The sequence below is a fragment of the Nipponia nippon genome, unplaced genomic scaffold (assembly GCF_047370975.1).
Source record: "Nipponia nippon isolate SJK-2023a ecotype South Korea unplaced genomic scaffold, ASM4737097v1 scaffold_3, whole genome shotgun sequence".
NCBI lineage: Eukaryota > Metazoa > Chordata > Aves > Pelecaniformes > Threskiornithidae > Nipponia > Nipponia nippon.
In genome coordinates this window covers 40437881-40464799 of record NW_028262347.1, presented here as the reverse complement: position 1 = coordinate 40464799, position 26919 = coordinate 40437881, and the positions used below count along the sequence as shown (strand labels likewise).

At 41.3% G+C, this 26919-nt stretch overlaps 1 protein-coding gene and 1 long non-coding RNA gene across 2 annotated transcripts in view; one reads left to right on the top strand and one right to left on the bottom strand.

The window, feature by feature from the left end:
- Positions 1-26919, top strand: part of PTPRR (protein tyrosine phosphatase receptor type R) — a 153491-nt gene that overhangs the window by 102274 nt on the left and 24298 nt on the right. Inside the window, exons 7-8 of the mRNA XM_087765121.1 lie at positions 15202-15388; positions 21885-21969. Coding sequence (XP_087621247.1) covers positions 15202-15388; positions 21885-21969 — 272 coding nt within the window. The remainder of the gene's footprint in view (positions 1-15201; positions 15389-21884; positions 21970-26919) is intronic.
- LOC148054557 (uncharacterized) lies at positions 23179-26540 on the bottom strand. Its single transcript, XR_015706948.1, has 3 exons — positions 26282-26540; positions 26160-26194; positions 23179-24104 (listed from the first exon to the last, which is right to left on the bottom strand). It is a non-coding gene; the product is annotated as an uncharacterized LOC148054557 (long non-coding RNA).

Here is a 26919-nt window from a genome sequence, read left to right as displayed (position 1 = left end):
TCACTCTGAAAGCTTTTTGCAAGCGCTGGACCTCTGAGTTGCACAAACGGCTGTTCTGTCCAGCCCATTACAGACGTCTTTGCTTATCTGCACTGTAGGAAGAGGGCAGGAATGTGAATTGTCCCCTTTCTCTGGAGGGGAAGTGAACTCAGGCACCAGCCTAACAAAGACCCTTTAAAAACCATATTTTAACTATTTGACTCCTGGCTGGTGGAGAAGGTCTTTTGGTTGTGGTTAGAGCTCTAAATAAATAGATGCAAATAACTATGTACCATCGCCTGAACTTACACCCACAGTCCCTTCCCCTGTGTCTCTAGCACCTCTTGCAAATTACTTCAGATTAACATGGGTAGATGGTACGTTTCCGCTCCTAGCTCCATCTCTGCTTTAAATTGTCCCACATCCCTTTTTTTTCCTCTGGCAAAGAACTAAAAGCTCTTCAGAGCATGTGACATTCATTTCTGGGAGTGGATAATTCAGGCAAATTAAGCCCACCCTTGTTTGGAGAAATTCTTCTGGTGCAACTTCGTAGTCCTCTTCTCTCAGATGCTCAGTTTAGCACGCAGCCCATGCCTACCCTTGGTTATGCCTTTACCGTCCTGTGAGGTTCAGTCAGGAGTTTTGTAATAATTTTATTATATTCCCAGGTCTCTTATCTGGCATTTATTCTTGTTACTCCAGTTGCTACTGGTTTTAGCTTGTACACAGGAAACCGTGGTGCCAATCGGTGTCGTTCCCAAGGTGACAGGAAACCCTGTTTGGTCGGATGTTGATTGTGCTTGTCTTTACTGCTCCACCCATCGCATTTTCTTCCTTTTTGGCTTAAGTTAAGACAAATTAATCAGTGGCCGCCATCTGGTAGACAGTTTTGGTGGTTTTGCAGTGATTTGTCCAGCTGATCTTTTGAAAAGTAACACACGGCACAAGAAACCGAGGGGGAATATCCATGTTAATATTGAAATGATTCTCAGGCCTACGATCAGAGAAGCCATTGTTTCCCCGGGCACATGAGTAATTTGAGTCGTGTGAGTAATCCCCTTGTCTTGTCCAGCAGCGGGTTTGGGTTTTTAAGCGCCGTTTGGTCAGAGGGTTAAACTCCGACGCAGCTTTCCAGTGACTGATTTCCTCAGCTCCTCTCTGCCTCCGCTTCACTTCTGTGGGCGACCATCCCAGGCAGGGTTCCTGTGACTGCTTCACCAGCTGTCCTAATGGGCAGGCAGAGGGGGACATCTGGGAAAGTGAGGAGATGCACATTAGCTGAACTGGAATTCTCCGAGTAGCTCGGCTCAGCCCGTAGCAGGATGTGTCCATCTGTGACATTTACAACCAAATATATTGCCTTTTCACATCGGCAGGCTGGAAATACCGTGCTATGGGACAAAGAGAGGGAGAAGAGAACCAGTTTCATTATGAGATTGGGTTATAAGCAGGATGAGGTACATTGCATCCCATGAGTCCTTGACGAGAACCCACAGGTACTGATTTCTGTAAAATAAACATCTGATGTAGAAGGGAGCATCCCTATCAGATAGACTGGGGGTTGAAATTTACAAGAAAAGTTGATTTTTCGGATTTGGGGACTTTATAGAAGTCGCTTTGAATGCTCCTATTAATGTCTAAAAAGTGCCATTGCCTCAAATTAAAACAGAAATATTCACCTTCCCTCTTATTTTAGAATGTATTTCTCACTGATCGTGCCATTCCTTCTGGCCAACTGTTCTGCAGGGCAGCCTAAAGCTGGATTTACCTCAGTTCCCCTTAACTTAAAATGTTAAGAACAGACACAGAACACAGTTAAAGAAAGAAAAGAAAAACATCAAAGCACCTCCAAAACTGCAATATAAAATATCCAAGTATATCTTTGAATTGCAGGAAGCCATGTACTGGACAGTACTTACTAAGCATCCAGCTTATATTGTAGCCATCAGTTAATATTCCAGGCCATGAATCTCTTCTTTGAATGCAACCATAATTCATTTTATTTCTGTGCATTGTCAGGAGAACACTTAGAAATTATGACAGTTGACTAATTATACTGCTTCTTTTCAGAAAAAAGCAGTTCTGGAAATTCAGCAGAGATCTCTTACGCAGTCAGAGCTAGTATGTACAGAAAGCTTAACAATGCTAACTAGCAGAAATGTCCCTTGTTTGCAAATACACCTTTCCTCAAAGTATACTGCATGTAAATCTGTGGGTCAGACTATTTCTCAGCCCTTAGGGGAAATTCTCTTTAGCATTTTTATTAATATAGTACCTGAGAGCCTCGGTCACAGATCAGGGTCCCTCTGTGCAAGGCTCTGTATACACACAAAAATGAAATGATCCTCTATCCAAAAAACTTACAATCTAAACATCAGACAAGGTAGTAGATGCATGCAGACAATCAGGCAAGCCTCAGGAAATAGAGAAGCAATAGCATCATGGCAGAGATGAAGATGCCCAGAGTATGCTATGAGAATGGCTCAGCCCAAGAAATACTGCCCAGAGGCAGTAGCTGATTTCATACAACACTGACATTTCAGCCAGGTTCTTGCTAGAGTTGTTTGTCTGCTTTGATACAATCACACCCAAGCTGATGCATCAGTTTGGTTTGACTTTGAACCTTCACTGAGTATGGACAACATGTTTCAGGAGCAGTTTTTATTATTTTCATAATAAGGCAAGTGAGACATTAATTGGTTAAGTGACTGATCCAAGATGATCTTGCAAATCAGTGCCCTCTCTTCATAAAACACCTGGACTCTTGAACTCTTCGTTCAGTTTTCTAACTGGTGGAGTCTGTAAGAAGCTACGACAGTGATATTTCTTTCTGGGACAGGGACTTCCCTTATGTTCCCTATCAAAGAATATACTTTTGATGCTTAACAAACTGTGTGTATCATTGTTATTAATTTATGGTAACTATAATTATCCCTGTTATGTTAGTACTGTGATTTGATAACAGGAGCAAAATAGAACAGAGCGACTTCAAATAACTGCTCAAATATGCGATAGGCATCAGAAGGGGAAGTACTGTATATAATTCCCACACAGAAAAATGTCGTTAAGTACAATGTTTCTCTAGGGAACTCAGTCCCGATGCTTCGGGATGACCAATAGCAGCTCCCTGGAAAGCTGTGCTGCCAGCGAGAGACGGGGCCGGTGCGGGGCAGGAGGCAGCGGAGCCTGCCCCTCCGCCAGGGCTGGCGCTTCCGCTTCCCACTGTCCCCCTGGCAGCTGCATCTCCTGCCTTGGAGATGTCTCAAATCCTTCCTGAGTTGTAGCAAATTCCACCGGAGGACTGCTGCATAGTCCAGAGGCTTTCAGTTCCTTTCCCTGGATTTGATAGTGGACGTAACAGTGTAGCCTGACAACAAATGAAGGAAAGCAATCAGAACAGTAGGAAAGTACAAAACAGCTAATAAATCCAATTTGCATGGTCTTGTTTCAGTTTAGACTCTATTTAGCTTGTTTTGCCTCAGTGGATTTATAGAGGTATCTGGAAAGAGAATTTGGCCCACAGAGCACAATACTGAATAGGTTTGCAAAAGAAGAAGGCATTGTGAAAAGCAGAAAGCTGGTATTATAATTAATCCCAAAGGTAATCCTCTGGCTACAGAGAATGCATTTGCAATTTAGTGATAAGATTAGAATAAAATAAATGTTTTCTGCTGCATCCCAAGGTTTTTCCCAAATGTAGATGGCCCAAATACCCCTCTAGTCCCCATGTCTAGTGTTCACTATTGCCTGTCTCCCAGCTATGGAGCTCATTGTCCTGGGACAGTGCAAAGGTCGTAAGGTGGGCTAAGAAAGCTGTCTGAAGGAAAAATCACAGAAGAGAAGACACCGACACAAAGATGTGGAAGCAACCTTTGGTTCAGGATGTTTCTAAACTACAGATTGTCAGAAGCTGGACGCTTACTAAAAATAAGTAACAGCGTTAATTAAGTAATCAGTAATTCCTGCTTGCTTTGTTCTTGCGTTCTTTCCCTAAACCTCTTCTTGCTGGCCATTGTTGGAAACAGGATACCGGTCAACCTTTGGTCTTACATAGTACACCGAATTTACATTCATATTTCTACATCACTCCCTTCAATGTATCTTAATCTAACCCATATTACATCATTAGCTGTATGGAGCCCTGTGTGTTGAGAGCGTTTGTACTGACGTAGATGAGGCAGAGGTCAGGTTGGGAGGGAGTTTGGTTGGTCTTTCAGATATGACTTCTCCTCCTTTCTCGTTATTTCATAATGCAGTGTGCATTTAGAGGAACGTTGCTTTTCTTGCATTTCCCTCCTCTATTCAAATTCCTACAAGTGAATTTAAATCAAGTGATTTAAGTTTCTTAATGCCATGAATCCTTTGCTAATGGAGAACTATGAATCTGAAGCAATTACAATTATTTCACTCTGACATTTCCAATCTGTGCTGACTCATTGATGGTGTGTATGAGGAATAGTAGATCCAGAAAGCCTTTGCTCTGGCCCGTGCCTTCATCTCTGGGCACAGGTACAGGTGTGTTTCCCTTCTCTAGAGCCCAGCCTATGGAACAGGTGTGTTTCCCTTCTCTAGAGCCCTCCCCTATAGGAACATCTCTGATGAAGGCAGGCAGTGGCCAGGGCCGTGGCCTTCAAGGGATCTGCAGAGCTCTGTAGAAGGGGGCTCCAGGTCACTTACCTGTCTGTGCCTCATCAGCTGCTCAGCCCTAAATGGGACTGTACAGCTTGGCAATACCTCTTTCAAAGGTCTATCTAATCTCTGAAGTGCAAGACAAAGTACACCTTGGTATGCAGACATTTACAGCTGTCTTTTGAAAGCATTCAAGCATTGCTCCATTTCAAGTTGCAAGCCGAAGGTGATTTCCTAAACTTCATTTTCAAACGGAATCCAGGCACTTTGCACATTAATATACTTGTTTGAGCAAGCCTTCCCATAGAAAGCAAGGCTGGAAAGCCAGACTACTAAAGCGAATCAAGAAGAAAAAGCTGGGAAGAGAGGAAGGTTTATATACCTAGCTTAGGTGTCAGCTCTGGAAACTTCAGAAGCAGCTAAATGGCAGACCTAAGTGCATGTGTATGGCCTCTAAGGGCCTAAATTCCATCAGCTCATAGTATAACTTAAGCACGTGAGTCACTCTGGAAATGGGACTGTGCCTTCCAAAGTGTATGAGCTAGAAGGATTTTTGGTCTGTACAGGCAGCCTTAGATGCTTTGTCCGCTGTCTGACTGAGCGGAGCAGTTTTGCCCGCTCCCTTTAGAAATGTCCATAGATGGCGCAGCTCTGTTGAGCAATGGTGTGGGCCTGGAGGTTTTACATTCTTCAGGAACTGCTGCTGTTCAGTAATTTCTTCAAAGTGCACTAACAATTAATTTGTCTGCTTAGAAATCTTCTGTGTGACACTTCCAGTAGTTTAAAGATAATGAAGACCAAGTCAAATAAACAAGGAATGTGCTTTTTTATTATCTTAAGGTTGACAGGGTGTAGTAAACGCCTCTTTTCCCAGATGTTCCTTCCTGTCTTTCCCAAACGGCAAACTCACCAGGAAAGAACTCATTGTACTGATTAGTCTTCAAGTCACAATAAAAAATAATTTTCTCTTACTGATACTGTCTGAAGATACTGCCCATTTACATTAAGAATACCCCTACCCATGTCTTTTTCCAAGCCAGCTGGTTTTGGTTAAAGCCTCAAAGGAGTATTGAAGGACATTAATGTGTGAATAGATTATATATTTGCTTGTTTGGATTTCAGGGTTATAGTTTATATTCTTTAGATGAGCAGCAGGTACAGGATGGAGGTAGAGTTTATGCTTAAGGGATTAATTAGTATGGAATACATGAAGCTAAATGGACTTATTGATAAGGCTTCTGTTATGGAAAAAAAAAAAAACCACAAACTTTTTTTTCATCTAAAAGCTGAAAAATCTAAGATCAGCCCATTTTTTATTTGTTTACCATAGGGATGACCAACTAAATAGCAACAAATCTCAGTTAAGCAGTCTTAAAAAAACCACTTCCTAGAAGCTATTGCTGTAGCGTTGCACCTCTCCATTCTCATTTATTAGATCAGTTCTCTTAGATAGGCTACAGTTCTCTGAATACTGCAGGCAAGCACCCTCTGGGCATGCTGTAGTGCTCAGCAAAGTGAGCCTTGCGTGCACTGGGAAAAGTAATCAGGCTTTGCAACTGGACAAGAGATCTAAATGGGAAATGACGGTGCCTGGCTACAGCTCCTCCACGGCATCATGGCAGTGCTTATGAACTGAAATCATAGAGGGGCAGCTCATACGAGCAAAAATATTTTGCAAATTGGTTTTTATTTTCCAATTTTCAGCAAAAGATACAGCAGAGAATATATGGGGATTTTTAACAGTTCTTGTTGGCTTACCTTAAATAAATGCATTATCTGAGCTCATTAAGTTGTGCATTTGTTTAATCTGTGCAGCCCTAGCAGCTAATTATTATTCCTCTCCATTCTCTTTTCCCTTTCCCTATTCTTTTAATCCCTTTTGTTTATATTCATTGTAGCTTCGTTTAAATTAGCATGTGCATCAATCAGAGAGAGAACAGGTCATCCAGTATGTTTGTGCAGTGAGGCCTCCAGTATGAAATAGAGCAATGCTGCAATGCAAGCAGATAATAATAGCGATAAACAAGACTGCATTCAATTAAAGCTCTACCATCTAAAGCAAATTAACCATAAATTAGTAAACATGTATTCAGCTCTTTGAAAAAAACAGCTCAAATAAGCACAACAAACTAGCATCTTCATTTATTTTTACTTCTGCACATTTAACTCAGTTTTCACTCATGCTGAAAACATGTATATGTGAATATGAACCAGAAACAGAGCTTTATGTTACCATTCAAATTTTATTGGAGAGAGAAGTTTGCGTGACAAAATGCAATTTGATTGTAGAAATAATCTACAGGAAAAGATGGGAGGTTGTATAAGCTTCTCATTTTTGAACAGTCAGTTCCCGTAGCCGAGCGGCATTGCCTTATCGAGGGCAGAACAGGAGTGAATTGGCAGTACATTAGAAAGCATGATTAAAAGAGGGAAAGTTGAAACTACTCTCATGTCAGCTGTTTTCCTCTACAGGATATTGAGCCATTCCTGTCCTAACCAGATACTGATTGCTTAAAACTTAGTCCAGAAGTACTTGTCAAAACCGTTTCCTCAGTTCATTTTGACATGCTGAGCTGTGAGTAGATCCTGAGAATTGTTTGCAATTTAGTGCTGGAGGTATTGGCCTGCTCTCACTCATGGCTGTGGAAACGAGATCAGACCCTCTGGAGAGAAATGAAGTGCCTCCACTTTCCAGAAAAGCTATTTAAACTTTATAGCTGAGGCTGCTGATCAGCTTCTATGGACTCAGAGAGGGTTGGAGGGTTCTGCTGCCAGGTGCTGCCAGGAGGTTTCTTGTAGCTAGGAAGCTGCAGAGGATTGGAAGTCTCATCTCACAGCAGCCATATATCCCTCTTCTCCTTTCGGTAGGCAGACGGCTTGCTGTCGTCACTTCCAGACCCCTTCCTCAGAGTGAGAGGCAGGAAGCGTCAGTTTTTCAAGTGACAAATAAGTGGGGAAAAATCATAGTGCAACACTGGAATACTATGAGGAGAGCTGTGTGATAGAGCAAACATGAGCAGAAATAGCAGATGTTCTTTCCAAGAAGATGCATAGGGTTAGCATACTTCATCCTATTGCCTCCCTTATAGTCCTGAGCTTAATTTTTTTTCCATCTATGGCTTTCTGGTGATAGGTATTAGCGTCAATGTTATATCCAGGTTACTCCCTCTGCACTATAAATGATGTCCTATGGTTGGTGAGATTGGGCTGCCCACACAAATGGCTACAGAATTCATCTTGGGTGCAGATGACTGTGAGGCAGAGTAGAAATATTACAAATATCAGTAATATTAACAATTGAATTGCTAAGCATGCTTGTGGAAACATCAGGCTAATATCTACCTATCTGTCCAGGACCTCCTCTCTGGAAAGGAAAAATCAGAGCCAGAGGAAGGTTAATCTGTGAAAGGAACAAGGCTTTGGAAATGAAGGCCAGGAGCCTACACAAAAAGAGAGGTCCACTGTTACTAGGCATGATAGGAGGTCAGTAGGTAACTCCTGGTGTTTTAAGTAGCACTGATATGTCAGGGGATAGCAGGAGAGGGGGGAAGATCAAGTTTTGACCACCTGCACACCAAAGTGCTGAAGGTAGAACTCTGGTCCTGCATTTTTTATTTTCATGCATAGTAAAGTTGCTGCAAAATGACCAAACATGAGCTGAGTGGAACAGGTCCTTCAAGGTATCGGGCTGTATCAACTTAGACTGGCCATAATGCATATTACCCTTTAATGCAAAGTAAATCAGTCATTTTATATTCATAGTTAAGGATTTTCTATCAAAATCAGTTTGTATTCCTCTGCTGTTGTTTTTTAAGTAAATGATTGACATAAATAATACTGAGTCTTGAAATCAGTTGAAGAGTAATTTCCTTTAGAGAAGAGTACCTATGACGATTGCAAAATGACTTAAGGTAACTTGAGAAATGACACAGATTTAGGGAACCTTGGGGTTTAGTCCTGCTTCCAACACTAATTCTTCTTTGGCCTTGTTAGTTGGTTGATCGCAGCTTCTCATTTTTGAGTACTTCAGTTTGGGTGTGATGTAGGTTTGGTTTGCTTAAAAGTGTTGATAACCCCAGGTCTGAGTGGGTTCATAAAAGCTGCAGCACTCGTTCAAGTGAAAACCAATGGCAAGCCAGAATTGTCAGCAAGCAAAGCAGAGATCATTTGGGAAACTGAGTTACCATCACGGATCTGCCAAGCGTAGCACCTGTGTAGCAATGCTTTTACACTCCTAGGGCACCTAGGAGTGTAAAAATAAAAAGTACATTATATGCAATAAGTACTATGTGCAAATATTTATTTATTAGGACGACATTCACATAGTTCCATAATGAATTATTTATTCATTATTTTCTCAAAGTAATACTGATGATATTGATTGACCTTTGTTGAAAGTAGGAGTAAATAAGAGGATAATTACACTAATGGGTATTGTATATTATCAGAACTTCTGGGGTTTTCTGTCAGAATATTCTCTAATATGTGCTGCAGCACAACACAAAACTGAACCTGATGAGCTCTACATTTCCAAGAAAAGAATGTAAACCTAGGAAAAAATGAATCTTCTTTTTTCAAGTTTGGGCGGTCAATAATGGAGTTTTACCACATGCTTAGAAGACTTGTTTGAGATAGTATGCTGACGGTCAGAAAAAAACTGAGATTACCACATCCCTTAATGTAACCATACTCTCATTCAGCCCTACTTTCCCAAGGCATCCAGTAATATAATTAGTACAAGGTGATGATATATATTTCAGGCTAGAATCATATATAAGCATTTGTGAAAAATACATAAACTGTTCTTATGCTGGTTAGAAGCAACTATTTAACAATACTGTGAATGTTACTTTAAAATTAATCAAATTATATTTTATTTCAAATGAGAGTCATCTCTTGGCCTTCTGAGGACTGACTGTAATGGATATTATAAATCTGGATTTGTGAAGAAATGTCTCAGTCATATATTAGAAGATCTGTGTTATTGTTTGCCCAAGGCTGAAAGAAAATGGCAGTAGGTTCAGTCCTTTGCAAAGATTATTTTGACCCCTCTGTATCTCTGCTTTTTAACTTTTTCTTTTTTCAACAGTGATTTTTCTTGATGAAGTTAATGGGAGCTATGCAGTATCCTATTTTTATTTATTTTATATCAAAATACAGGATTAATAACAACAACAACATTATGTCCTTTTTTGATTTACGGTGCTTTTCACGCCCCACCGCAGCTTTAGGTATCACATTTGTTCATCTGCATGACCATGTTTTCTCTTAGCTACTTTGCTAAAAGCAGCAGGAAAGCTGAGACCTTTTTTTTTGCCCCATTGTCCTTTTTTACAATTTTTTTTTTTCTTTTAATTACTCTGCTGAAATATAAAACTAGATAAGCAGGTGAAGTCTGGCACCGGTAAGGTAGTAAGTGGTGGTAACCACGTGTCTAATTGTGCTCTCCCAGTCCAATTGCAGCAGTGCAAAACCCAGCTGAATTCAGTGCATTTGTTGATGAGATGGACCAGCACGGGAAGAGAATCAGGACCCATGTCCAGACCTAGTCTGTGAGCATTAGAGAAATAAAACACACAGGGAAATCGTGGTGTTTTTCCCATCATCCCTGCAGTAAAACCCAGGGAGAGTAGCCCTGTGGAGCGTCCCCTGGTACAAGCAGGATCTGAGGACCCAAAGCAAACTCCCTCCCCAGCAGCCACAGCCAGCACTGCTCTTCCCGCTAATTAATGGCTTCCTTCCACCTGCACAGCTGACACAGCTCCCGCCTTGGCTGTGCAGAAGCTCGGCAGAGGGACGGAGGACCCAGGGCACAGAAGGAAGCGCCTCCCGCCTCTGCAATGCCGGGGTCGGAGGGCAATGGCTCTTGGAGGGCAGCAGCCGTCACCACTGCTTCCAAAACCACTAGAGAGAATGAAAAGCCGAGGACCGGGAATCTGGGCGTTGCATTTTTCAGGAGTGCTGAATAAACATGGGAACATGTATTTAAAGAAATTACCCAGCTTAAATAAACAACTGGGAAAACGTGTCGGGTAATTGGATTTTCATAATCACCAGCTATGGCTTAATTTTAGGGTCAGGGAAGACCTGGAAATGACCTTGCTAATGATTAATAGGCTTTAGTAACCTGGTGGCCCTCCGAGGTGGACAGGTGGAGCTTCCTTTTGAGAGTTTTCAAACAAACATTGCATTAATCTCTTCTTTTTTTTTTTTTTTTATCATAGTCTGTAATGAAACCTGCTTCTATAAATGTAGTATTAAAAATGCTCCAGTGGATTCTCATCAGTGGACTTGTTCCTATTACCCAATTGAAAAGAGGGCTGTGAGTATGTAAGACCCCCTCTGGGATACTAGACAATACACAGACACAAGTGGTTTCCTGATTGAACTTATTCACGTACCCAGTGATGAGGTGGCTGTCCCAGCTGGTTAAACTTCGGAAGAGTTAGTCTCATGCTGATTTTAATGTAACGTTGTCACGAATCTTTACAATTCCTCAGATTCCTCACATGATGCTCATCCATCCCCATCAAGACACAACCTCGTGGGGATGCTGGGGGAAGCATACCATAACACAATCATCTTCTCTAATTTGGCCCAGATTATTAACAGGGGGAACATAAAGAATATAAAGTTATTTAGAAGGTAAAAAAAGGGTTGCAAATATTCACAAAAAAGGGAAAACCCACGTGTATGGCTTCTTCACTCTAATTTGAAGTGGAAAGATACCTGTATGTAGTCAGGAGACGAGTATATATATATATATACACACAACATATCCCACATGTTTGGAGGGATCCGAGAAAATTAGTTGTCTGACTAGCAGTGTCACTGGTCCCACTGGTCTGATTGTGATTTCTTTGTTCAAAACCTATTAGAGACAAGGGATAGCTACCAAAAATGTCAGTTGGCTTTGGATTAGGTGCTACTTCCTCGTTGCTCTGTTGCCAGCCTTGTGCAGTCCCTCCAGTAGGGTGGGAAAAGGTGGGCTCACTACCTAACCTCTTTCCACCAGTAAAAGAGAAGAGAATTCTTCCTTTCTACTCTTGCCTACAGAAAGTGAAGAATTTAACTGTTGGAGGAACACAGAGAAACTGTTGGAGTCCAGAGCAGGACCTGAGACTATAAGCATCTTCTATTAGGACATACAAGAGCATGATGGGTTCAGGCCCTCCCTGGTCTTTCAAGACAAGGCAAAATGTCCTGTTCTCAGCCTGTTCCTCAGCATGGTCTTGCATGCAGTAAAGAAGTCTACGTGATTCATGTTAACCTTGGCAATAGTTAGTATTGCTAATGTAAACGTTATTAAAAACTTTTTATTAAGTGAAGCATCCTACTTCAAAAGTGTTCTTCAAGATGCCCATTTTTATGGAAGAATTATCTTTAGAGCTATTATTTATTGTATATCCTCTTATGGACTTTCTAAAAAGGCCATTGTCCTTTAAGTAATTATTTTCTGCCCTATATTCAGGTTTTATTCAATGTGTAGCTTTTAATGTGTTAAATTGCAGCTAAAAACTATTTCTTCTTTCCAGGGTAAGTTATTTGATTCTCAACACCAGTATTCGTCAACAATCCCCATAAATGGTAAAAGCTGTAAACTCAAAGTTATAATTAGATCAGGTATATTTTTTGTTGTTGTTAAAAAGGAAATAGCCTTTTTGCCAAGACTGTCAGTTATAACAATGTAAAAGCCAAAGAAAATATTAACATTTTCACTCTACTTTGTTACTGAACAATGCGAATACTTTTCCTCTATATTAGGAAATCTCAGTAGCCTCTCCCAGAAGTATGTCTGGGTCTAAATTGCTACCTATTTCTCAACCAAAGGTAGCCTAAACAGTTTTGGAAAGGTTCATTGCACACCTCTTCTGTGGATTTCTGGATTGCTCTCAAAAGATTGGGTTTGCAATATACGCCCTCAGAGCCACCTGTTTGAGGGACTGCCTTTTTCCGTGGAATAAATTGCTAGTCGTGGTCAGAAGAGATGCTTTCGTAGGAGGGTTTTTGTGAGAAAGAGGTCTAACAGGATGTTTTCCTTGAGAAGCGGCGTGGAGCTGCGGGACTGGCTTCCCCCGCAGGCAGGGGCAGTCCCTGGGGAGGTGGGATGGGTACGTGAGCCAGGACCCTCCCGCAAGGTCTGGCAGAGAGCGGCCACCGCAGCTGGCTCGCGGCGTGCCCACCTGGCACCAGGCTGTCACCGCTCCAAATTCGGGTGCGAGCACTGGTACCGCCGACTGGGGCTTTGGTACGATGCAGGGTGTGTAGTGAGCCACAGAGCACTACTAGTAGTCTCTGCGTATATCAGTTACTACTCATTTCTACTCGGGATGTTACTGTCTGCCTACCTCCTAGCCAAATTAGCAGAATCATCCCCCACCTACTTCCCTCTGCCAACAGAACTTGTCCCCGTATACCCCCGGAGGCAGCCAGCTGCCTGCGGCCGCCTTGGCACATCTTGCCTCTCCCACCTCTACTTCTGTCGCTGACTCACTGTTACCATCTGTGGGCCTGGGCAGCAAAGCTCTTGCTATCACCCACCCATCATCTCAGCTGAAATAGGCTTATGGACGCTATGGCACCATGTGAGATTCACCGATTCCACCAGGTGCTCTTGTCTCTTGGCCATTGTGGCTTTGTGTTTTCCTAAGTGACAGGTGAGTGACTGATGTCATTTCTATTCGTGCAGACTGACATGATAGAAATGGTTTAATTTAAAATAAAATTACTGAAGGGTCTGCTGACATGTATAAGAGGAAGGGAAGTGCATCAAAGTTGTGTCAGAACAAAAACCGAAGTGTTATGTTCATATGGTTACAAACAAAGAAGAAAGCAATAAACGCTAAGAGTATTTATTCTGGTGGCAGAAGAGTATCAGAAAACAGAACACCAGCACTAAGTAAGGAGTCACAGTGTCTGAAAAGACAAGTAATTTGCCGAAATATGTGTGCAGACAAATACCTATGGGCCACCCCTAAATAACGAAAGGGCAGTGAAAAGCAAGTATTAACACAAGCAACTTTTGCTGCAGACTAGAGGAAAGCATTCCTCCAATATTAATAGCACCTGCCTCACAGATACTATCTGATGATGTCTGTGTGATATCTGTAATAATATGTGGTATTACTGCAAAAGGGACAGTTGTGCCTTAACAACATCCCAGTGTCCAGAGCAGCGTGCAGTCACTCACCCAGTGGGAGTTCTCCTGCCGCTAAGAAATGCACCCAACCGTGCAGAGCCCTAGCGGGAACACTGGAGTCGCTGGATAATGGATTAACCAGTAAATGGTTTATTACTGACATATATGATTTTAAAAATGGGCGAGGTGTAGAGCTGTATTCTGATCTGGTAGGATGACTATTAGGAGTGACTTGAGACAGAGATCTTACATTGTGGTTGTATATATCCAAGCATGGTAGAGCAATTAAGAGCTTAAAGAACTCCCCTGTAAGCATATATTAACAGAGAGACGATAACGGGCAGAGGTAGGAATGAAACTTGCGTTGTCCTGTCTCTGTATGTGCATAGCTGCTTGGTAAATGTCACAGACACTTACACTGAGCTGGGCATCTGTAGCCCAGTTCAGACAGCTGAATCTTACAGTCTTACAGTACTGATTTCTGATTAGTAAACACAAAAAATTTGATTAATGCCTACAAATGTGTGTTTAGTCATCGCAATTCACAGAGCATGGATTTATTGCAATCAATATGTCTAAAGTTAAGGTTTGAGTAGATAACATTGGATCGATAGGTTGAAACTACGAAAAAAGACAGTTTTCTTAAGTGTTGTTTGGAGAAAGCAACAAAAAGGGTAGCGCTCCTACCAAGCACGCAGAAGTGTGCTTTATTTGTATTTTCAGAGCTCAAAGGTGGTGTTGAATCCAGCTTTATTTTCCTGTAGAAATGTGAAATGTTGATGAATTTGATTGTCCTGCAAGAGATGTTTGGCATTTCTGAATAACCCCTCTAAGTCTGTGACTATTCCTCCTCCTGGGATGCACCTCATTTATTGCGGTTTATTGCCTCTCCCTTCCCTCCTACCTAACATGAGGCATTGTCCACTGTCTTGGTACGATGTTTGCACTGTCTTTCCACTTATTTCTGCTGATTTTATCACTTTTTCTCCTCCATGCTGTATATTTAATTTTAGTAGGTTCTTAAACATACAGCTGACATATGGTATATTTATTTCCAGGTTGTGTTATATATAATATAGAAATATATCCCCTTTGTTTCTGTGAAACGTTTCTTCCTTACCAAGATAGCACTTTCACATTTGACATCCATAAAGATTAAGTAGCATATAGGGAGCAGTTTCTACTTTTAAGAATAATCCAAATAGTTGCTCCCTAGCACACTGTTCTTGCAGCATCAGTTGTTAGGTTCAAGAGGTAGGATGCTGTGTAAAATCTTGGTTTTTTGGACACCCAGCGCTTCCAGTGAAACCAGTCTTGCAGTCTTTGCACACCCAAATCTCCCAGTGACTACACAGAAAGTCAGGGTGCATAGGTAACTCAGGATCAGCTGCATGAGTATGGGACTTGCACTAACACAGATCTGATATAGCTGTTTTAATTATTTTCTGACACAGACGAGGCTCCAATGTCTCACTGACTTTGGATATGAGCAGTTTGGGAAGTGTTGAACCTTTCGTCACTGTGCCGACCCCACGAGAAAAAGTAGCGATGGAATACCTACAGTCAGCCGGCCGCGTCCTGACACGGCAGCAGCTTCGAGACGCAGTTGCGTGTTCTCATGTACTTCAAACAGAATTCATGGTGAGTTTAAAAATGAACTTTAAATGAGGATTTTTGACATAATTGGCACAACAGAAACCGTGGGGAAAAAATAATTGGGCAACACTTTAATGTCAAGGTACAAATCACTTCCGAAGGGCAGATTAGATAGTTTCAAGGTAGTGGTTTATGTTTATGCGGTAAAGACAGATAAGTCAGTCAGTTATAGCCACAGATAATAGATTCCTCTCGGTTTGCAGTCCCATTCATAGATGGGATAAATGTTGTATTAGAGCTACAGTACAAACAGCCAGGACTGTAACACTGTGACAGTTTCAAAGAGATCATAAAGGCTGTGATGACAGAAAACACAGTAATAATCGGAGGTTTTGTTTATTCCCATGTAAACATTGTGTATGTTTGTAATTTGAAGACTAAATTTTTAGTCACTATAAATTACTTTTTTGGAGCAGACAGGGATACCCACAGTCAGTCAGTCCAAAATATCTTTAATAAGCACTCCACACAGCAAGCCTAATATACTCAAGACCAAAAAACCTGAAGTCTCCTACAAGTTTATTTAATATTAAAAAGGGTAAGAATCTAAAATGAAGACAGTGGCCAGGTAGAAACAAGTCAGAGCAGAAAAATTCAGTCAGGGAAAACACATTATTAAATATTACTTCAAGAAGACCCAGAAAAGAGTGGTATTGCAAAACAGCCAGATGAAAGAGGTTATCAGAAGTAAGGAGACGCTCTTTACAAGAGAAATAGAACAAAGCATAAACTGAATCCAGTTGAATGTGAAAACTGAATAAGACAGGTCAAAAAAGGTTTTGAATTAAAAAAAATCATAACTTCATTTTTAAATAGATCAAAAGCACGAAGCTTATGGAGCAATACAAGGATCAATAGAGGATCAAAAGGGTAGAAAAGGGTTTTGGAGAAGGTGAAGCAATAGGAGAGAAGTGACTGCATGATTTGCATCTGTGTTGACCACAGAAGAACTTAGGGAATTTCCTACCTCTGTGGCAGGAGTAGATTCAAAAAGGTCACTGGAGGATCTGTCTGATATTGAAACGTTAGTGGAAGAGATTCTAGAACAAAGCAATAAAATGAATAAAAGCTACTCACTGGTATAAGCTGGTATTCACCCAGGAATCCTAAAGGAGTTCATATATGCAAATACCGATGTATTAACTGGGCAGGTGTAACCTAGCACTTGGGCCCCAGCACCTGAGGAATCGGAGGGCCGGAGATAACAGGAGTCTTTCAGAAGGGCTCCAGAAGAGATCCAGAGAACTGCAGGCCTAGAACTCTGATGCCTAAATCAGAGAAATTGGAAGGAATTATAATAAAGAAAGAAGCCAATAGATATATGAACAACTGCAGTACAGTGGGGAATAATCAACACAGTGTAGCACTGGAAGGATTAGTTGCTTCTCAAAGGAGGTCACCAGTGGAGTCCCAGACGCATCTATTCTGGAGCTGATACTGACCAAGGTGCTCTTAAGTCATCTGGAAAGGGGAATAAATAGTAAGGTGGTGAAGGTGAAGTTTGGTGGTGACACTGAATTACCGAGGGTAGTAAAATTAAAAATGGACTTCAAAGAAATTACAGAAGGATTTTATGATGGTGATGAGGCACAGGAAATTCAGGGTTGATAAATAAATGTTATGCATTTGAGGGAAAATAGTTTTGTATACTTTGATGCGTTCTGAAATACAAAGCTAAGAATCTTGGGAAAAGAACTAGAGAGTAATACAGAAAACATCTTTATCACAATGGAAAAATCTATATTGCATTCACAACTGCATGCTGCTCTGATCTCTCCATCTCGAAGCACATACAGAAGTATGGCAAACTAATCACAGACTAGAGCAGCTTCTGTATCAGGAGATACTAAATAGACAAGGACTCTTCTGCCTGGAAAAGAGACTGTGAGAGGCTCTAACAGAAGCCTATAAAATCATGACAGCAAGGAGAATTATTCGGGGTTTTTTATGCTAAAAGAACAGTATCAGGTGACCAGTGCAATGCAAAGAAAAGCTTGTCCCGTTCTAGTTCCCTCAGGTGCCTTGCTACCAACTGCTATCAGAGGGCACCAGAGAGGAGGAACCTGACATAACCAACTACCCAACCCAACCTTAGCCTAACATTTTTAGCTTTTACATCTCATTAGCAAACTAAACTAAACAAGCAAAGCTTTTTAAGACTGGTTTAATAGCTCAAATTTAATAAAAAGAGCCACTCAGAACTGTGTATCCTAACAAGGCAGGAAGACCTATACAACCACTTGAGCATGCTACAGGTCTAACAAAGACATACAAACAATTCAGTTCTTATTAAACATGCCAGAGCACATGATCCCTCAGGTTTCATTTGTTTCCAATTCGTGCATGTAAGTCAATTGAATAGATAAGTGCCATCTTACTCTAAAACCAGTTTTTCATTATGAATAATTGCATCCTATGAAGCAGTCCTTTTATTCACCTTTTAAAAGCCAGGGTTTATAGTAAAAGTCATTTGCTTAAGAAAAATAAATCCCTTGGTTGTTCACACTTCTTCATCATGCTTAAACCCCCTATGTTGGGAGACAGTTTGTACAGACAACTTGGCATCTCCGTAGAATCCTGTTTACCCGAATCCTCTCACACAGCATCCGTCCACAGCCTTGGGGCAATAGAGACTCACGTTTTATTTGCCCCTCAGGGGAGCACAACGTGACTTTAGCCATTCAGTGTTTCCACAAAATTTTATTGAAAAGATCATGACTCGTCTATTCCATTTTTGAACCATTTTTAAAAATGTGTTTTAGGATGAAGCTGTTGAACAGTGTCTGTTTAATATCTTCCTTGCTACAGATAATAGCTTTAGTAGGAACTTGAGGCATGCAAAGAACGCAATATATAACCCTCACTCGTTCTGCTCACTCAGCTTGTTTTAACTAGCTAAAGAAATACAATAAGACAGTCTTCTTGAGTCTAAAATTATTAGTTCCCATGAAAACCTTCCAAGTGTGCAAAAAGTGGAGAAATGTTCAAAGTTTTCAATGGAAAACTGAAACATGAGCAGTTTGGGGTTATTTTTAGTTCTTTAATTAAAATTTAATTTTTTGATTAACAATTTAGGGGGCATTAACTTTATTTTTTAATTGTAAAAACTGGCAAAATATTTTTCCATAATACTCATTAAGAAAAAAGAGCTATTTTCCTTCTTTTACTTAATGCTGACAAAAAGTTTGTCTGCTTTTACTTGGGAGAAGATACCTGATTTGCAAAGATGCAGAAACATAAATTGTCCATCATACACTTCTTTAGTAGCCTGAGCTGCTACTATTGAAAAGACAGAATGTCTGAAGTTGATGACAGAACAGAAAAATGCATTATTCCTGAAATACTGGCACGTCAGAAAAGACAGTCCTGCATGGGAAAGTGCCAGATTGTTAAATCTATAAAATTTGGTTCTCATAAAAATGGAGGGATGGGCACAACGAACATTTGCCTGAATCTTTGTAATTTTTGCCACATTTTCTTGAATGCTTTCAGAGACCCAAACCATATCTCTTTGCGTGTATGAACAGTTGTAGCATTTAAAGGCTAATGTGAGCCAGAATAGCTGTTACTAGAAGAGTATTGCCCAGAGAGGTGAAGTAGCCCATGAACAAAGGCACATGCATATGCATGTATAATTGCATGCATGCAACTGAGCACATGAATATGTGCAGCTTATACGTTATTTATAATTATTTATATATAATATGTATATAGGTTTAATAAAACAAATTTATATATATTGTCTCTATAGCTACAGACTTTGGATGCTAACTTGCAGACGTTCATGCCATTTGCAGTCTGCTGGCCTTTTTTCCCCATGTTAGCAGGAACGTTATCCCCATAATATCCTGAATTTTTTTCTGGAATCATCTCTTGCATTTCACAGCCAGCTTCAGAGTAAGTGACTTGCCTGTGGCTGTGATCCACAGTGTATTGTCAGATATCTGTCTGTGCCCTTGGCCCTACAAGTACTTACTACTGGGAGGAACCTACTGACTAGAAAGTGTTTACAGGATGTAAGTGATTAATTGACCTTGCTGGCCCAGAGAAAGGCATTTCTGTTTTCAACTCAGTGGCATTTCTCCATCTGTCAGTAACTCGCCAACTGATGAACTATTTTAAAATTTCAGCAGGCATTGAGAGGGAGACAGCCAGGTGGCTGGAAGAGCCCCACTGATCACTGTCTCTTGTTTTGCAGGCAGAAGACTCTTACTCTCACATCTTTTTCCAGTCTCTGCAGATGACAGGTGTAAATCACATTAAACAAAGGCTTAACATTGCTCTCTCTCAGTTGGTATATAGTTGAGCAGGGAAGCCTTTCAGAAGCCATGCACCGCTGGTGTTTATACTAAGCCAGTACTGAACCAGGGAAGCTCTAGGTCAGCCACTAGCCCAGTGTAAGGTGTTTACAGCCCATACCAGAGCCAGTTAGGACAATTTGGAGCCCAAGAGCCAAGGGGGAGAGTCTCATAGAGGTCACCACTGGGAAGGGGTGAAAGTCAGAGGTGGGTATGAGAGGGGTGTGGGAGCTCATTTTGTAGTTCCAGGGAGGTGGAAGGGGCATCAGAAGCAGGACACAGGTGAGATGGTTTGACCTGAAGGAATGGGATGAGGTTTATGCAGAAGTGGAGCCTTACAAGTGAGAACATCCTTCCCTTAGCACAGGCATCATACCGATGACAGTACAGGGAGATGAAAAAGGATTGGGTGACATGCCTGCAAGGAAGGTGTATCTTAGCAGCAACGCTTTGGCTGGCCTGAAATGAGAGGCAGCAAGTCATCCTTTTGAGGAGTCAGCTGAAGAGCAAGGAAAAGATTGAGGAAGAAACTGAGTGAGGTAAGGGAGGAAGAATAAAGAAGGCCCACTAAACACATGGGCATCAGGCAGAGAAGGCAGAGAAATAAAAACCAGCACAGAAGCTGCAGCCTCATGTAGTAAGATGTTTAGAAGCCAAGCTGGGAAGCAGAAAAGAGTCAAAGCAATTCATATTGACCCACCTAAATTTTACTTAGCTTTGCCTTCTCTTCAACCAGAAAAGTAAGAGGATAGCTTCCCCTGCTTGGTGAACACATGTAAAGATCTGCTCTTGGATGCATCCTTGGCAAGCTGTTAGGGGTCTTGTCCCTCGTCCTCCCACAAAAGCCTGCAGCAGCCAGTCATGCTGAGCAGGACCAGAGCTCGGGTCCGAAGGGCAGTGGCCATGCATCTCATCTGTGCCAAAGCCCTGGGCAGGCCTGTGCCTCTAGAGTTAGAAAATGGCTGATTTTGGAGGAAAATCCTTAAGTAAATTTTCCAGTGGTGCAAGTCAAAGGAGGTTTGCACTGAATAGGGAAGGAACATAACTTTTGCGCCTCCTCATGTTCCTATGTGTCTGTAAAAGGCAATTATTTAATATGCTGCTGTCCCTTTGGATAAATGTCCCAGGCTAGCAATGAAGTTTTCAAGTCTCTGGTAATGACTGTGCTTTTAAGTAGAAGTATTCGTTTACTGAAGATCAAATTCCAGCTTACCCTAAGATAATTCAAATAGTCATGGCCAAAAAAATTCAGTGAAAAATGAAGAACTGAGTCAACTGAAGCATTTTTTAAATGTGATTTTTCCAGATTGTTTTGGTTGGTAAAACATCCCCCACGATCAGGGAAAAAAAGCCTTACATGTTTCAAATGGTTGTTTTTATTCAACTGTAAGAACACTAACAATGTCTCAGGACCTCAAAATCAAAATTATTCTTCTTCCCCCTTAGACCAAGTGAAACATTTTGCTCAATGAAAAATTGGAAGATTTTTACTTTTCATGCTGACAAACAATTCGAAAAACAGTAATTTTCAGTTGATCAGGAGTTTATCATTTGTATATTTTTGGAACTTCAAGCAAACTGTCACGTTAGTTACTTGCACATCTGAGTAATTAAAGAAGACAACATGGGTCAGTCACTAAAAGATCAAAATAAGAATCAAGACAAATAGCTTCAGATGTTTATTACACTTTTGAGTCACTGAATGCAAAAGACTAAGGCACTTCATTCTAGTAGTTTCTATAAAAAGCAAGTAAGGTCTTTGACTGACATTGTTAAGGGCTTTGCACAAAATAAAAAAAAAAAAAGTTTTCCATGTAGTAATATTTAATTATTTTGAAAGTTCTTCCTCCAATTACATAAAATGTTGCATTTTTCTGCTGCAGTACTGCACTTTTCAACTCCGCTTTTCTAGAACTATTGTGTATTTTAACCTCTCTTCTAATCCTGTAAAAACTTTGCTTTTAATAATTCGTCAGAAGTGCTCCCTGGAAGTCACCCCTTCAATATGCAACTCTTTGTGTTTATTAAAGGAAGGGTGTTGACAGACTTGAGGTGGGAACCACTTTTTTTCTTAATAACTTTGATGTCAAAAGACAGTTGTGTAACAGCAGATGGCCTTCTGGTGATAATTTCCTGCATGGCTTCTTTGGAAACACCAATCTGATTTAATTTATTTTTTATAGGAAATACCAATGAATTTTGTGGATCCCAAAGAAATTGACATCCCGAGTCATGGAACTAAAAACCGCTATAAAACAATTTTGCCAAGTAAGTGAGTTAGCCCATGGTTTCCTACTATGACATTTAGTTCTGCTTTGAGAACGTATTGCTGTGAAAATCTAGCTGTCTTTATCTTTGGTCGTTGTGTACCTATTCATAAACGTTATTTATAATCTATGTAGAAAGACAACAAAAGCCCAGTGCTGTAGGACTGGCAAATGCAGAACTCTCACTGAATGCCTTAGTAGGTACACGCTTTGGTGGCATCCTAACCGCATACTGGTGCATGCTGGTTTTCTCTGGAGCACAGGTCAGGCAGATGGGTAGAGAGAGGTCTGCTGTGCCTTACAGTAGCTCCCCTGATCTGGAGGATGAGAGGACCAAGACTGTTGCCTCCATCACAGCCCACACTGTCTTGCAGTCACTGAATTCCCCCTGGTTGGGTCAAACTATTTGGGATCCTGTCCAATGTTAAGTGGCCCAGACTAAAAAAGCAAGGACATCCTATCCTTTCTTGTAGTGGACTTCCATCTTTAGAAGTCCTCTGGTGTTGTTTTTCTTCTCCATGTGCCACATGGCTTTGTGGAAATCTGCTTACGTTAGTAAAAAAACCACTCTCACACAGTGCTGCCTCATCGTTGTTGTAAACTTGTTACTGCTTTGCTGTAATGCTTCTGTATTTTCATGGGCCCAGATTATTTATTTCTGATGAAGTAACAATTGCTTTGTTATAATTAGAGGTGATTGAAAACTTTTCAGTGGAATAGTTTTCCTTCAAAACACACATTTCTCTGAAATGCAACTATTTTCATAACATCTGTTGAGAGATAATGAAATATTCAATTTCTCCTTTATTAATCGTTTTGTTTTGTGTTTAGTTTCAAAATACGTTGCCGAAGTTTTAACACTGCACTAAATATAGACATGAATACTTGTGTTTTCATATTTTGACATCACCAAAGTGAAAAAGTTCAGTGATTGAGAACGTTGGGGGACACTCCCACAGAAAAATGTAAAAACATCCCTTTGCTTAGGTTTGGAATGAAGAATACTTTCAAAATGACAGCATATCCTATCAACTAGAAAATTGTTTTCTAATCATCTCTATAATGTCCTTGTAGACTTATGTTATATATTAGTCATGCACATTCAGACACTTTAGATGACAAGACTTCTCTCAGCACGCCTGAAAGCATTGTAATTTGTTCACATCATACAAAGGCCTTGCATTCAAATTAATGAAAACGGATGGCCTTCAGCTGCTAGATTAGTTTCAGAAACATGATACCTAGCTGGGAAAGAAACTCATGTGGAGTCCTCACTTCCCTTCAGCCCCCAGTAAAATTCCCATTGACTTCAAGGTTAGTTCATTTAATGCAACCAATAGCTGTGTGCAGCTGAGTGCAATGGAGGAATGTTGAAGGGAATTAAATGAAGAAAGTAACTGAATGCAAGTTATATACCAAGCAATCAGAAAATTCAGCATCCCTTAGAGTCTGGCCCAGTGTCAACAGGATGTACACAGAGGGTGAAATCCTGACCCCTTTGACGACAGCAGGGGTTTTGCCATCAGCTGCAGCGGAGCCAGGATACGGCCAAGCCTCCCTGCGCCCGACGGGCAGGATTTTCAGACGGAGTTCTCCCTTCCCATAGCATCTCGCATCCAAGCTGCCCCAGCCACTGTCAGGTTCTCCTTCAGCAACGCCTTGCAAATGCGATGAGTCCTGTTTCGCTGCAGCATGTGTTTTGAATCGGGACACGACAGCTGGGCCGTGGTTGATGCTGATGAGCTTTGAGAACCAGCATGCCTTTGTGTTTTCACCTCCAGTTAGCCGGGACGTGCCGCTAACTCCACGGCACATTTTCAGTCCAAGCACACTGCCGGTGTGTACCGCAGCTACTCACTGACAAGCACTTTGCAGCCATCCTTGACAGAAATCAAAAGGTCTGTTGTGTGTTAGCACCAGGCTGTTTCAAAGAAGATATTTTAAGGATTGAGGCACATGCTCATAATAAATACTCACACACCCCACACCCAGTCCGAGAGGGTTTGGAAACGATTTGAGTGATTAAATAGAACAGCTTTCCTGGTTTCCTGCTCTGATGATATCAACCCGCTGCTTCGTAGGCCCGTGTCAGCTTTTCCATTCCCAGCGCTGGGTGCGTCGCCTGAATTGGAGCACCTGTGGTGACAAGTGACGTTTGAGCTGACGGATTATCTCCTAAAAATGCCCAGTCCTGCCAGCTCCACCCTCTGTGCTGTGGAGGGTGTTCTCGTTTTCTAAGAGATAATCCTGTGGCAGGGTGCATGAGGGCAGGTTCATGTTAACAGAGACTACCCAGCCAGACACACTCATGTGAAATGCCTAATGAAAATAATTCTACATGGAAAGCTATAAAGTGCAGGAAGTGTTACATTTCTATGAAAGATGTTTCAGTTGCAGTATAACATAGCCAATGCTCTAGGATGCCTCTGTAAGTTTTCTAAGTGTTATTTGCTTTATAATAAAATGCTAATACAACTAATGAGGGGATAGTGTGGGATCAGAGGCAAGTGGCTAAACGGTTCCTTAAAATCACTGTTTCTCCATCCTTCCTCCTGACAGCGACCCCACACACTGGTCCTATTAAACCCCATATCTTCAGCTGTGTTCCCTCTGCCACCCACCTACAGCATTTCTCACTCCCTCTGAGCAGGTTCCCAGTCCTGCACACAGATTTCCCAGTCTCTCACCACAGTCACATCCTTGTGGCAGAACACCAGCCCCGCTGCTCCCTCCTCATCCTCTTACTCCACATCTCCACCTTTGCCTGCTTGTCTCCTGCAGCCCCTGCTACATGTCCCCACAGCAGGACCTCAACTTCAAAGCCCTGTATCTTTTTCCCTTCCTATCTTACTTTTCCACCTCAAACCAGAAGCTGAATTCCCGTGGTGCTTCAGAGCATGCCTGGGCTCTTGCTTACAAGGGAGCAAGTGGCTTAACACTGTTCTGTGGGTATGTTTGTGTGTGAAACACATCCAAGGTACCTGGATGTCATTCCTTACCCCTTTCTGAAGAGTACCCTCAGGGCAAAAGCCTACATGAAAACACTTGCAGCAGAACAGCAGATTCACAGAAAGGTGAAGGTAGAAAGCACTTGGCAGGTCACACCCACAAATTCACAAGCTGTTGCTTGAAGTGCTCATGCTAAAACTGGCTCTGGCACTCCAGCTAAAGGCGAGGGGAAAGTTAAAGCTAAATTGTATGAACAAAGCACTTTATTAGGTAAGCTTATAGACAGATGCTGGAAAACCGTTCTCTTGATGCTGAGAATTTTCAAGCTCCCTTGCACTACAGACCTGACTACGAACGGTCATGTTTACTCCAGTCCTGCTCCCTAATGAAGCCAACAGGATCACCAGAAAGCTTTCAAAGACTAAAGAAAAAAAAATCATATTTACAAAGTAGAAGGAGAAAAACTGTTTAATCTTAGTGGAATTCAACATGGGTTCATCAAAGCATTTTTGCATATCCATGTGAGTTGACAAAACGTGTCCTAGTTACTGTCACCAGTATCATAACATCTATAATACTTGTAAGTAGCCAGTATTATAATAATTGATCTATGTTAGACTGCATAGTTAAAAATGTAAATGGATATTAGGCAGGCCTTATTTTTAGTAGATGGGAAAGATTCCCTTTGCATGAATGAAACTTTATTTTATAATGCTGAAGCATGTTTTAAAACGCACAAGCACTCACCACGGTAAATCTCTTAAGTTTTCCATTGAGATATCCTGGATTATATTGGAAGTGCCAGGAAATGATTCAGATGAGCTTAAAAAATGATGCTTAGTTTACAGGTGTTTTATATATGAGGTCTTTTGAGGCAGTTGTATTATTTGCAAGTCTAATAGCCTATTCCCCACCTGGCAGAGATTGGGAATACAGTCTGGTATGATTCTTCCACGTTCTGTGTTACAATGTTTACCAAATAATACCAGTATCCATAATTCATTTATAGACTGCAAGCAAAACCAGGCAAAATAGTGGTGGATGAATTTCAAAATGTTTCAATATCTGAAAGATTTATGATCTTTTGGGCTGCAAATATGAGAGCAGTCTGCCTCACAAAATTTTCATCTTCTTTTCCTGCCCACAAAACAGAAATACCTTAAGGACAGCCCTTCTCGCAGTATTTCAGTCCTACTGTTGGTAAGGCAACTAGGACTGGACTAGGAGTTACAAATTACTTACCTTGGAAATGCTGCAAATGTGAACATACCCATGCCCTAAAGAATTCAGAACATAATAGCAGTCAAAATGGAAGAAGAAAAAATGACCACAGCACATCATACCCACCATACAGTGAATACAACCTTTGCAATGGGACAAAGCCCTGGGTCTTCACGACAAAGTGGTGTTCATGGACCGGATGAACCTCCAGTATCAATGGCAGTGGGGAAGGCTATCCAGCAGTGCCACCATACAGCCCAGATTGTTCCCTGCACTGGGCAGTCTCATGGGGGCAAGCTACAGCCCCTTAAACACCCTCCTATTCTGCCAGCCTGGTAAATTCAGGCCAATCTGTTAAATATGGAGTTAGAGGAAGCTGCTTCTGCTCTAATGGGAGAGCTATTCCAGACTTCTTAGATACATGGAGGAAAACAGCAGCAATTTTGCCTCTAGTCAAAATTGTAGGAGACATTTTATATTAGTAATTAGAAGTGCTTAACAGCTCTGCTGCGTTTCAAGATGCTTTGCAAACATTGATGAATTCAGCCTTACAGCCACCATCTGTGTCTTTCTGCTGTAGCTTCAGACTCTCAGACTTTGCCATCATTGAGGAAAAGATTATTACCTCCAAGGTATTTGTCATTCAGGAGGAAGCTAATTACTTCCATTTGTGTCTGATGATTGCTTAGTGGCTCGGGATCTTTAGCAGCTCTCAGGTTTTCCTCATTTCAGAGCTGAGTTTACAGCACTTACCTATTTCATAAGTGATCAGGACTGTTAA